Source organism: Dasypus novemcinctus, chromosome 22 (genome assembly GCF_030445035.2).
Source record: "Dasypus novemcinctus isolate mDasNov1 chromosome 22, mDasNov1.1.hap2, whole genome shotgun sequence".
NCBI classification, from domain to species: Eukaryota; Metazoa; Chordata; class Mammalia; order Cingulata; family Dasypodidae; genus Dasypus; species Dasypus novemcinctus.
The window spans coordinates 59,804,380-59,817,921 of record NC_080694.1 but is presented as its reverse complement, the minus strand read 5'-3'; the positions used below and the strand labels follow the sequence as shown (position 1 = coordinate 59,817,921).

Genomic DNA, 13,542 nt, shown 5'->3' with positions numbered 1-13,542 from the left:
CTGCTGAAGGAGGCCTCTGTGTGTAGGCTGCGCGTTGTGGCTGGTTGTGGGGGGGGGGGGGGGGGCGGGGTGGGCATGGAAACTTGGAAGGATTGCGTACCCTGGGCAAACGTTCCGACTCTTCCTGCATTTCCTGTGGGTGTGAGCCCGTTCTAAGTAGGACCTTTAGCAGAAGTCATTTTTAGTTAACGTGTGGCGACTGAATCAGCAGGGGTCTTTATCCTATTACTGGGGGACCTTACAGAGATGCCACAGGGAGAAAGCCAAGCAGAGCAGAAAGCCTAGAAGTGGAGAGAAGGTGGAAGAGAGGACACTGCCAGGTGCATTGCATGTGGCGGAGGCCAAGGACCCACCCTCACCACAGTCACCTAAAACAAAGTTTCGATTTTGGACGTCTAGCCTCCAAGCCATGGATCATTTAAGCCAACCCACTGTATGGTATTGTTTTACCAGCTGCAGATGAGACAGTGGGTGACGGCAGGGACATAAGCAACCCACTTTCCAAAGCCAGAGGACTCTTGCTCCAGGTGCTCAGGCTTGGGTGTGGGGCCCGTAGCCCTACTGGAAAGGCTGGAGAGGGGGTGGCTGGAGACCAATGGGAGCAGCAGCTGCAGCTTTCATGCATTCCTTACCTTGTCATTCATTCAGAAGCTGTTTAGTGAGAGATGATTTTGCCAATGAAGAGGCAACCCCCCCATTTCCCTTGGGGGTTGGCATTCTAGGAGGGAAGAGGGGGTAGATGTTCTGACTGGTCAAGCTCCCCACACCCCACGCACAGCCCGCAGACCTCACACCACCATTGTGTAGAGGTGCTCAAGAATTACCTTCCTGAGGCACAGATCTAAATGTTGTCATCAGGTACCAAGAAGGTTCCCATCTGAGTCCATTTAAAACTTTGTAGTTAAATGCTCCAATAACTCTGCAGTTGCCTGATGCCCCCCTACTGCACTCTGGGGCCAGGACTTGGCTTCCCAAGCCACTCTCTTCCCCTGAATCACTCCCTCCACTCCGCCTCTTGAAATCCTGGCCAGCCTTCATGTCCACCTTCTCCAAGAACTCCTATTGGATGCTCCCAGCCTGGAGTGTTCTCCGCCTGCGCTGACTCCCAAGTGTTTTGCTTCTGCCCTGGATTCTTGCTATCTGGTTCCCAGTCATTTCTTCTGGTAGCTTAATTATGTGCTCCTCAGGGCAGGCGCTTTCTGATTTCTCTCTCCTGTAGAGGGCCTAGCCCTCTGCTCTGTGCACAGCTGCCTGCCCTTCAATGCATGCCCGGAAAGGCAAGCTCAGTGTGAGGCCCCTCCCCAAGAGCAAGACCCAGATGGCAGCAGGATCAGGCCAAGAAGCTCAGGCGCTCTTGGGCAGGGGGAGGCGGTCAAATGGACCACCCAGAGTTAGCTACCAAGGCAGGTTTTCTGTGCTCTCCAAAGGGAGATTTCGATGAGCTAAAGAAGGCCGTGGCTGACCCCTGAGCCATCCTTTTCATGCAGCAGCCTTATCCACCCCCCAGGCTTCTGATTTCATGGTTGAAAGTGGGTTCTGAGCTGAGCAGCCGCTGAGAGCAATGTCCTAAGGGCTGGGCCATCTGGGTGCTCCCGCCTGGAGCTGGGTTGCTCTTGGCAGGGACTGGAGAAGAGATTGTGAGGGTCTAAGAGCCTAGCTGGCCCCGACTCCAGCCTGAAGAAAATAAGGTCTGGGTTCCGGAGCAGCTTGTGCCAGAAGCAGCTCATGTAGCCAGGTGTGAGCCCCCGGCCAGCTCTCTGGGTCCAGGTCAGGTGAGGCTGTGTGCTCTGAGTGGGAGGCCCACTGCCCACCAGGTGGCCCGGGAGGAACCAGGCCCAGCTGGGATGAGCCACGCTGGACAGAGGTGACCTGACCCAGCCAGAGTCTCCATCTTGGCAAGAATACGTGCAGAGGAGGGTCACCTCTGCACGGCTCTTCATGGTCCCGGGGTACCTGCCAGTCCTGGAAGAACCAGAGTGGCCACTGACCCCTGGTTTCCTTGCAATAAGCTGCCATCACCGGAGGCAGGCTGACTGTGCCTCTTCCCTCGAGTCTCCTCGAGCCACAGGTCTTCCCAGCCAAGGCTACAGACATGGAGCAGCAGAGTGGCCATTCCTGCCTCCCTGTCCCAATTCCCGACTCGCAGAATCAACAAGCACAGGAGAATGGTCCTTCTAAGCTGCTAAGGGGTAGGGCCACAGCAAGCCTAACAGGAGCATGCACCCTATCTCATGAGAACAAATTTCACAGAACACGTGGCAGGGAAACTGGACCCCCAAAGACCCTGGAACCAAAGCTGGGAAAGTGACCCAAACGCCCTCTCCCTCTCAAACCCTTGCCTCTCTCTGCACATCTGAGACCACCTTCCCGTGCCTCTCTGGACCACACTGTGGGTGGAAGGAGCCTTCTCCCAGCTTCCATGCACTCAGGTGACTCCTCTCAGAAAAGTTCAGTGAAAATCCCCGAGGCTGGATTCCATCCCTGACCCAGCCCTTGTGGCGGGGCAGGGACCTGCAGTGTGCACACGGTCCTGGGCAACAAAAAGTCACCACTGCTAGGTGGATGGGGCGGGGAGGGCAGACGGGACTGAAGAGGCCTCTGTCGCATTCCCAGAGGCAGAGCCCCATGAACAGATGAAGCTGATGCTCTGGGCCAGGTACCCTTGACCCACCTCAGGCCACCTGCAGCTGAGAAAGTCAGTTTCCATCAAGGTGACAACCCCAGACCTGGGGTGCCTGCCTCTTCTCCTCTGCCTGAGAGCTTTCTCCAGCACCACCGAGGCCTGCTTCTTTGCAGGTCCACGCTGGAAGTGCACCCCTTCAGCCAATGGGAGAGGGGAGCTGTGGATAAATGCCGCAGGCTCCACGCTCTGCTATCTTAGCAGTCCCAGGCTTCTCCCACAATTCCATGTGGTATCTTAGAGAGCCCTCAGTGGGACTGGCCCAGCTGCCTGCACTGATAACCCACTTGGTGCTTGTTTTATCTTAATCGGCTTTTCGGTTTTTTTATTTCCTCATTTCCTGGAATCAGCTCCCAATAGACTACCTGCTCCCAAGTCCTTGACTCGGGGTCAGCTTTGGGGAGGACCAAACTAAGAGATGCTGCTACATAGAAATTGTAGCACATGCCATTCAGTTGTTAGAAGGCTCTTTTTTGGAGATGTGCATTGACATGTATCCTTGGATCTAAGAAGTGTATGAAGGGCTACAGATAAAAATTATTTTGAAGATATTATTTCTCTCCACCCTGCCCTCCCACCCCCAGTTGTCTGCTCTCTGTGTCTATTCACTGTGTGTTCTGTGTCTACTTGCACACTCAGCGGCACTGGAAATCTGTGTCTCTCTTTGTTGTGTCATCTTGCTCCATCAGCTCTCCACGTGTGCGGCACCACTTCTGGGCTGGCTGCACTTCTTTTTTTGCATGGGGCAGCTCTCCCTGCAGGGCACACATCTTGCACCCAGGACTCCCCTATGCGGGGGACACCCCTGCATGGCAGGGCACTCCTTGTACTGCATTAGCACTGCATGTGGGCCAGCTCACCACACGGGCCAGGAGGCCCTGGGTTTGAACCCTGGACCTCCCATATGGTAGGCGGACACTCTATAAGTTGAGCCACATCCTCTTGCCCAGATAAAATTTCTAAGAGTCGCCCTCACTGACATTCACAGGAACCCTCCAGCCACGGGGACCTTGGTCTCGATAGTAGCCATACAGGGTGGAGGCCCCTCCTTCCCGGTGAGCGAGGTGGCCGTGCCTTATGACAACTGATGACCACCCCCCACCCCACCCCTGCCCCACATGTCCACGCCAGAACCTGTCCAACCTGCTACTGTCATGACAAAAGGGCCTGACAGATGGAAAGGTTATGGGCCCTGAAACAGGAAGAGGTTCCTGGATTCCCCAGGTGGGCCAATCTAATCACGTACATGCTTAGAAATGAAAGAGGAAGACAGAAAAGCTGGTGGAGAATCAAAGCCCGAGAGGGACTCGACCTGCCACCGCGGACTCTGAAAGTGGAGCAAGGGCCACGCTGGGGAAGGCGGGAAGTGCCGAGAAGCAGCGAGCAGTCCTCACAGCCCGCCAAGGATGAGGCAGGCTCCGTCCTGCAGCCCCAGGAGCTGAATTCTGCCAACAGCCCCAACGAACAAGGAAACGGGGCCTGCCCCTGCGCCCCCGACACCCGGCTTAGTCCAGCGAGACCAGTGTCACACCTTAGGTCCACAAAACAGTGAAATGGTCCATCTGCATTGTTTTAAGGTGCTAAATGTGTGGTCACTGGCCACGGCAGCAATAGAAAACTAATACAAAGAAGCTTTTGTGGAAATGTTGCCATGAAACTAACTGTAGGGAGTAGACCATGGGGGCTCATCAGAGTCGAGGAAAAACTCAGCTGAACAGTGAGGACTGGTAACAAATTTCTTTACCCAATGTAACATGACAGCCGCACACGAGGTAGACAGGAAACTGTGGTGGGTGCTAAAGGTGAGGATAAAGAACAGTAGTTTTCTTCAGCACATCCGCTGCAAGGAACACCAGCTACATCAGTCAGTGATGGGAGAGGAAAATACCCCTTTCCCGGAGAAAGCTGATCCTCTAGGATTTATCACGTCTAGTGATAAAAAATATCCCCGAAGTTCATACGGCTGCCTTCCTCTCAGATTCTCATTTCACCATCTCTGGGTGATGGGTAGGCTTCCCAGGGTCTTGAAAGGAGGAAGGATTGGTTCTGGCTCCACGATCCTGCACCGCATTAATGGGCTGGCACACCTGTGCCCTGTTGTCAGCTGAGCCTGGCTTCTAGTCGCCTCCAGGTCATTCTGGGGACGGAGACACCCCGCAGAGCAGTCCAGTGGAGTGCTGGGCCTAACACTCTGACAATGGGACGGAGGGCACCAAGTGGGGTGCCGCTTCCACAGCCACCCACAAACATCTCCCTACCACCTGGCTGCATGTCGTGCCCTTCCCCAAGCTGACAATCGAGCTGCAAAGGAAGGGCAGGTGCGTGGCCAGGGTGGAGGTGGTGCCCTGCCAGCCTCTCAGGTGACTTAACTCTGCTCCGTTTCTGCACCCACAAAACGAGGCCATCTCCCAGGGGTGCCGTGAGTGGTGAACGCGTGTAACACAGTTAAAGTACTTAGCACGGCACCAGCCCATTTCAAGTTCTCGGCCAATGAGGCTGTTATTCCAATCCCAGCTCTGCCACTTTTGAAAAGTTCATTTGTTTTTCTGCAGCCCAGTTTTCTTCATCTGCATTAAGAGGATAAACAGGGTGGTTTATGGGAAAAATGCACCTAAGATAATTTATGGACTATTGTTAGTAGTATCAGAATGCTGTTTTATCAATTATAAAAGATGTTGCACAATAATGCAAGATATGGCTCGTGGGGAACCTTATGGGAATCCTATAGGTGATGCATGATTGCTTTGTGAACTCACAACTTCTCTAATAAAAAATATGTATTGAAAAATAAAGATAAATATGTAAAGGACTTGTACACAGAACACTACACAACATTGCCAAAGGAAATCTAAGAAGGCTTAAGTAAATGGAGACTATTCCATACTCATTAAAAATAAAAAAAGAGGGTACTAAAGGGTGACAAAGTCACAGAGTCGTTACGTGGCGTAGCTGAAGTACTGGGAGCAGGAGCTTGGAACCCGCGAGCCCACAGCGACTTAAGGTGGGCGGGGCGGGCGTCCTGGGCTCCAGGCTGCTCAGGGAGAAGCAGGGACCTCACCTCGGCCTGAGGGTCCCCGTTCTCGCGAGCCGAGTCCAGGGTCCCTGGGAGCTCCAGGGCACGGTCAGGCCCCAGATCAGGGACCAGGCACCCCTGCTCTCCTTTTGGCGCCGGACAAACGGTCAGGACGGTGGGCTCCAGCGTCAAAATTCGGAAAACCGTCCACAGGGGCCCGAGGAGGAGGTGTGCGGGAAGGTGCAGAGGTGGGAGCCGTGGGCGGCGTCGTAGCAGGACACCTCGCCCGTGTCGTGGTCCAGGAACTCGCCCACCCGTCTGCAGGGCGCGGCCACGGGCAGCTTGGTCCGCGGCTGGGTGAGGGCGCGGTAGTCGTTCCCGGCGCTCAGCCCCATGGTCCAGCATCCGTTCTCGGGGGTCATCTTGACCCAGCACTTCCTCTCCACGTCGTCGCTGCACACCCCGCCGTGCCACTCCTTTCTGTCCCCACCTCCACCTCCCAGGAACGTCTCCCCGCCGTGACGCTCTCGCTGCCCAGGGCGCAGTAATGCCAGGCGAGTCGCTCGGGGTGGTCGGGCAGATCCCGCCGCGCCTCTGCCCGCCGCAGGCTCCTCCGGTCCGCGGAGGCCACCAGGATGGGGTTTGCCGTGGCGGGGTCCAGGACCACGTCCACTGGAGGGGCTCGAGGGTGGCCCGTGGGCTCAGCCCGTCTGCCTGGACCTCAGAGCCTCCAGGGCCCGAGTCCAGAGCCTGGGGTCCCCAGCCTGCCCTGAAAGTGATCCTCCCTGCAACCCCCAGAGAGAAAGCCCAGGGGTCCAGTGTTCGTGTGAAGGGGGTGGTGGTGAGATGCCACACACGCCTTCCTGACCTGGTGTGGGCTCACGTGGCAGCACGGCGCCCTTCTTCCACTTTCTTGCTTCCTGTTCCTCAACTGGCTCTGGCCACCTGTGCTTTTAGCCTCAGCTCTGCCACGCCTGGCTAGGTGGCTTTTCCTATTAACACTGCATGCTCTTTCCATAGATCCAACTCAGGTGACACCCACGTACCTCTAGCCTCCTGTTCCTCATCTGAAAACTGGGGCTAAGACCGTTCTCTGGGGTTGACTGTGCTAATACAGGGAACACACTAGAGAAGGGCACTCCTGAGGACGTGCCGGAGGCTGCACTACTGCCGTGCCTACTCTGTACTCGGCACCAGGTGGGGCGTTTGTGCTCCACTGCCCTCTCCACCCTTCTCCATCCTCATCCTAGCTCTAGGAATAGGACTTCCTGGACAGCTCCCTTGCCTCTGCTTTCCTGTTGGGTTTGGCAGAAGATTGGAACAGGAAAGAGAGAGGAGCAGAGCCCTTCTTCTCCCTGCTTCCTCCCTGCCAGCGGCTACCCAAGGCAAGCCTGCTGCCCGCAGGCCTCCCCTGGGACCAGGGCCCCCTTGGCTCCCGAATGGCCCTGCCCCTCCCCTTCAGCCTTGACCTCATTCAGTCTTCACCCCAACCCCTGTGAACTGGTAATTATGCGCACTACCTAAGAATGAGGATTCTAAAGCGCAGAGGCCTTAGGTAACTGGAGGAGTTAGTGGGGGGCCATGGGAAGGCTGCGCTCTTGGCACACTGCCTTCTCCTGCGTCATGGTCACCTGCATTCCAGTTCTGTCTCCCTCCCTTTCCCCGGCTCCACCCACAGAGGTCTGTGGAAGCGCAGGAGAGCTCTTCTCCCTGACTCTCTGGGCTCTCAGCTGGAAGGCACAGGGTGCAATGGCTTTTCTCCCCAGGATCTCAGGAGTTGGAGGAGAAAAGGGGGAAGGTCCCTTGGTCATTAGCCTGCACTTCACTCACCAGCTTGGAAGAGGGCCGCCTTCCACTCTGAAAAGGAGGTGAGATGAAAAACAGGCCATTATTTAGGCTCACCCCCCACCTCTCCCACTCTTTCTTTCTTTTCTCTCTCCCTTCGGAATGTCTCCCAATGCCTCCCCTCTGCAGAGCGCTGACAGATCAGACACGGCTGGGTGCCTGCGTGTGCGCTAGGCGCGGCTACAGTCAAAGACACACGGAGGCTGCATCTGGAAGTTCCTCTCGGGTCTCGAAAAGCAGGTGTCGCCCCTCCCACGGAAAAGAGCTTCTGTGCTGCATGTGATTATTCCTCTAGGGAGCCCCGACCACGGAGGAAAGTGTCAGGGCTCAGTGCCCCTGCAAAGTCAGTACCACTCACCATGGTAGTGCGGGGACTTCTTCCCTCCTGCGTTGGGAGAAAGACGGAGCTGTCACCTGGACCACGCGTGCTGACTCCCTGCCTTTCTCTTCCCCTCGCCTCCCTCCAGCCTCTCCTTAGGCCCAGCCCACCCCGACCTCCTGCCTCTGCAGGTCCAACTCCATCCTCCCTCCTCCCCGACAGCAGGCCTGCGAGCACCGCTCACGAGCTGACGTTGTCACAGGCACCGAGTAGGGCAGTGTGTGCCCCATACCTGGGCGCAGGTGTTGCTTGCACACAGTAGGTATACTAGAATCCATCTTTCTCAATTTATATTGTTTCCCGCTTATTTCAGAAATTATTTGAGAAACTTGATGAGGCCATTGCAGACACTAATTTTTAAAGGCGGGTGCAATAAATCTGTAACCACTGCACCACTCTTCTCTTCATGAGGAACACTGTTCCCCATCCTCCGTCTCTGCTTTCCTCAGTCCTTTTAATCTTTCCTTTTTTTAAGTTCTCTGCAGCCTCCAGAGATGTAAAGCAGCTGGCAGTCTGCTGGAAAAAGGAGGCCAGCTCACCTATGGGGCTCCATCCCCCTCAGCCCCTTTATTTGAAGTGCACCCCTGGATATTCCTCAGCATCTCGCAGGGCTAGAGAGCCTGTGGGCCTCTTGTGGAGAGAGGTGGACGGTAATTTTTTTTCCTTTTATAGAAAGAAAAGCTCCCCCTGTCCTTCCTGCAATCAGCCATCCTAACTTTCTTCCCCCAGAAAGGGTTCCAGGGCCCTTCTCAGTCCTGGCTTAAGAGAAAGGGGCTGCAAAGTGACCGAGAGGAGAGTCCTGATTCAGAGGAGATGCCGGCGCCACTCACGAGTCATGTACTGGACCTTCCTCCACTCTGCAAGGAATAAAGGGCGAGGAGTCATGAGGGCATTTAAAGCACGCACGCCACTCCCTCCCTCTCCTTCTCTGTCCGTTCCTTTTCCTCCTCCTCTCACACGCCCTCTCTTTCTCCTGGACCACGGCCTCTTGGACCTTCTGCTGTCGTCACAGGAAGTAACCGGCTCCCACGAGAGCTGCAGCAGGGTGGGCAGCGTGGCCGCGAAGGCCGCCACCCAGGGCCCTGCGCTCTGGAAGAAGGGGTCTGCAAGAGGGACAGGGTGGGGGGCCGCATGGCCTCGGCCCTCTTCCCGCAGGGCAGGGAGCCCGCGGTTATCCACAGGTGAACTGCGCCGCCTTTTCCTGAGGTCTGGGAGCACTGGGGACCAGGCGCCTGGGAAACTGGCACAACCTGCGGCCCAGCCAGAAGTGCCGCCACCCCCGTGGAAAGAGCTCCTCGAGCATCAATCAGACAGTTTTCTTAAATATTTTAAGTTTCTTAAACTTAAAACATAATTTAAGTTTTCAAATACTGAACTTATTTACACGGTTCAAATCACAGAAATATACCCCAAATCGTCCAATTCCTCCATCCACCCAGCCTTTCCGCCCCCACTTAGTAGCTTATTAGTCAGCTTGGGGAACTCTGGAGCCAGAAGGGCCCTGGTTTAAGTTCTGGTTTAAATTGGCTCCTTGCGGTGGAAGTGTGACCCTAGACTAGTTTCTTAGCCTCTCTGTTTTTCAGTGTCCTTCTCTGTAAAATGGGAGTGGTAACGGCACCTACTACACGGAGTGAGAGGGAATTAAACATTTATGTAACCTAAAGCCTCTTTAAAAAAAAAAAAACTAAAATGTAATCAACAACAAATCACTGTTTATAAAGTGCCCGGCACACAGTGAGTGCTATCCAAGGGTTTGTTACGTTTGAAAAATTATAAATAACCATTCTATATTCTTATTTTAACACCAAAACAGGCTTCTACACGCTCTGGCCTGAATCTTGCTTCTCCTGTTCATGGTACAGCTCAGGGCACTTTCCGTGTTAGGGACCGTGTGTCCTTCTTCACTGCTGTGTCGTGTTCCACACTGGAAGCCCCTCTTGAGGAACGTTTCCACCGTTTCTAACTTTTCACTCTTATCCTCAATAGTATAATAAATAGCCATTTAATGACTCATTTCATGCAAGTGCCAGACAAATGCCCAGAAATAGGATTTTAGATCAATGAACAAGTAGTTTGAATAATCATTGTATTGTCCTCCATAGAGGCTGTACCAATTTATACCAAAAATACACCAATTATATCAACAAATGCGTAAGAGGGCCTGCGTCCCCATGTTCTCTGCCATCAGAATATGTTATCAACCTCTTCCCCCTTTTAATTTTGCCAACCTCATGATGGAAAATGTTTTAATATACATTTCTCCAAAGCATGAGATTGAGTATATTTCTGCTTCTGAGAATTAATGATTCGTGCTCTTTGCTCATTTTTCTACTGAGTTATCCTAAGTGGCTTAGCTCTTTCCTTGTAATAGGAGTTGTAATTATTTTTTTGCATTCCATCCTTTCACATGTTTAAAGATTTGATCTTAACTATTTCAGCTCAATTCCCATTGCCTGCCACAGTTTCCAGTACACAGGACAGAGGAAACGCCTGTGGCACAACGGTTTTGTGGGGGAGAGAAGCGTCCCTGGAGCAAGGAGAAGCCTCCAGGTCCTGGAAAGGCCCAAACCAGCAGCTGGGACTCAGCCTCACCTCCTCCTGTCAGCAGCCCCAGCTGGCAGAGCACGCCGAGGCTGAGCGGGCACTGCCCTGCTATGGGAACGCGGGCGGGCTTTTCCTGGCCCAGGAGGGAATTTCTGATGCTGCAGGAGAGCCCTCTCCAGAGCCGCCTTTCACCATCACAGACACCTCCGCTGCGTACAGGCCCGCGCCATCAGCCGCCAGAGACGCCGCCAGGGCCAGCAGGGCATCTCCCCGGGGGTCCTTCCACTGGACGTGGGGCTGGGGGAACCAGCCGGCCGATGTGCACCGCACCTGGGTCCCCCCGCCCTCGTGGCCCTCCATTTCAATGTGGAGATCAGAGCCCAGCGCTGCGGAGGAAGCACGTGCTGAATTCTTGGGAGCCTTCGGCACCAGGCAGGGCCGCAAGGAGACCCGATGGCTCACTCACAGGAACTCATTCAGAGCGACTGAACTAAGGAGCGGATTCCCAAAGTGGGAGTGGTGAGGGGAAATGGCATGGGGTACTGCAGCACCCCAGGGCCAACGAGAGCAGAGCGGCCACCCCAAAGCTCCAAGAGAGGAGGAGAGGACGCTCTTCCGAAGCCCCAAGAGGAGAGTCCTGGAGAGGACACTGCCAGCTCCAGGCACCGCTGCCTCCTTTCTCCCTCCCTCTGCCTCCTGCTGGGGCTCCCCATTGACCAAACCCCACCAGAAGCCGCAGGGCAAGGGCATGCCTGAGAACGGAGAAAGGCAGCCCTGGCACCCGGGAGCCGGCCTGGCACTCACAGCGCTGTTGAACAGACACAATGTCTCCGAGCATCATGTCCAATGGTGCGCTTTGGCACCTTTACAGATTATCACGGGAACAAGAGCACTGCCCAGCGGTGGCTGAGCGTGGAGGCAACCACGAGCCACCACAAGATGACCGTGCAGCCTCACCACCCATCACAGCTTCAGCCTCACCCTCGCCCTCGTCTTCCTTCCCCCTAGGTGAGATTTACTAAGAGACCCACTCCCAGAATTACCCCCTCCTTCCTGACAGCGGCCCCACTTGTGTGAACCACCCCCCAAAGGCCCTAACACCAGGCTGACACCCTCTTCCTGAGGCCCCCGGCCTCCCATGGTGGGCCTTCTCCCTCAGTGACACCCCTGGCTGGAGAACAGTCATACAGGCCCCCAGCCCACCCCTGAACCAGAACACCCCACCAACCACCTCTCGTTCTCCTTCCCTGCTTGGACCCCTGCTGGCCACCATGATGGAGTTCTGAGCTTGACCATGTCGGCTGCAGTAGGACTTCTTCCTGGTAGAAAGCCCAGGTCTCCTTCTTAAGCCCAGGGAGGCAACGGTGGCAGCTCCTCGTGGCTACCAGGAGGCAATGGCGGCAGCTCCTCGTGGCTACCAGGAGGCAACGGCGGCAGCTCCTCGTGGCTGCCAGGAGGCAACGGCGGCAGCTCCTCGTGGCTACCAGGAGGCAACGGCAGCAGCTCCTCGTGGCTGCCAGGAAGCAACGGTGGCAGCTCCTCGTGGCTACCAGGAGGCAACGGTGGCAGCTCCTCGTGGCTACCAGGAGGCAACGGTGGCAGCTCCTCGTGGCTACCAGGAGGCAACGGTGGCAGCTCCTTGTGGCTACCGGGAGGCAATGGTGGCAGCTCCTCGTGGCTACCAGGAGGGCTGCAGGTGGGTTGAGAGCCCGAAGCCTGTACCCACCCCAGGTCTCACAGGGGAAGGAGCTTATGCAAAAGCCAGGGGCTCGCCTGCAACCTTCAGCTCCACCATGGCTTTCTCATAGAAGTTGTCATCTTGGAAATAACACAGGTAGTGTCCACTGTCAGAGGCTCTGACGTTGGAAATCCGGAGAGCGACCTTCCTTTCGGCGACACTGTCTCTTAAAATTACCGTCCTTCCTCGATACTCATCGGCCTGTTTGGCTTCTGCCTCCCTTCCCCCTGGGTACAGGTCCACCACCTGCCTGAGCCTGGATTTCACCCACCACAGGTCCATGCTGTCCAAGCTCATCTTTGGGGACAGGTGACAGGGCAGCTCAGCATCCTCACCCACCATGGCCACGATGGCCTCAGGGGGTCTGATCACAGCAAACTGAGCTGCTCAGCAAAAGGGGGACGTGCCATTAGAGGGGGCTGGAGCTGGGGCTGCCAGGGGACAAAATGCCCTAATGACATGGCCCAATCAAAATTCTAATCATAACTTAATCAAGCCCAGGTGCAGATCAGATTACAAACATAATCCAATATCTATTTTTGGAATTCATAACTATGTCAAACAGCTACACATGAGCAGGGATGCCTGAGGAGGGGTCAGGGGCAAGGTCAACTCTCCCTCAGGTCCCTCCTCTTCTTGATACCATATTTTCCATTGGATTCTGGATGCCACCCGCTCCCCGTGTTCTTCTCATTCTGCTGGTCATGTTTTCTTAGTCTCCTTTGCTGAATGTTCCTTTTCCCAACCTCTGAATGTTGGAGGGTCCTGAGAGTTCAGTACCTTAAGCCTCTGCTTTTTCCTATCTGGACACTCTCCCTAAGGAAACCCTTCCCATCCCGTGATTTAAAATGCCCTAATTGCATACATAGCTCCCAAGGGTCCAGCTCCAGTGTCTTCCAGGTCCCCAGATCCATGCATTCAATTGCCTATGTGACACCAGTCCAAAGCAGAATTCTTAATCTCTAGAAACTCCATACTGTTCATCCAGGTTCTTCGGCCAAAGACTCCGAAAGACCTATCAAAAAAGACCATCAGCAGGTCTTTTTCAACTCTCCCTTCAAAGTATAACCCAAATCCAGCAGCCGATCTTCACGGTCTCCATCAAAGCCGCCATGACATCTTGCCTGGACTCCTGCCATAGTGTCCTCACTAGCTCCCTTACTTCCCCTCTTGCCTCCCCATAGTCTGTTCTCAACACAGCAGCAGCCAAAGTCCTACCTTTTAAAACCAAAACTCATTATATCACTCCCGAGCCCAAAAGTGCCCCATGGTTTCCATCACACTCACAATAAATCCAAAGACATGGCCATGCCCTAGAAGTGCCTCCATGATGAGGCCATGGC

General features: G+C 55.0%; 1 protein-coding gene across 1 annotated transcript; it reads right to left on the bottom strand.

The window, feature by feature from the left end:
• Positions 1–3,131: 3,131 nt before the first annotated feature.
• BTN3A3 (butyrophilin subfamily 3 member A3) lies at positions 3,132–12,577 on the bottom strand. The gene is given in 12 exon segments (XM_058285117.1): positions 3,132–3,185; positions 5,706–5,911; positions 5,914–6,183; positions 6,186–6,365; positions 7,524–7,550; positions 7,897–7,923; positions 8,748–8,774; positions 8,824–8,955; positions 8,958–9,026; positions 10,573–10,629; positions 10,632–10,847; positions 12,235–12,577. Coding segments are annotated over 12 exon segments (1,572 nt in total). The 5' UTR covers positions 12,542–12,577.
• Between the last annotated feature and the right edge of the window lie 965 nt (positions 12,578–13,542).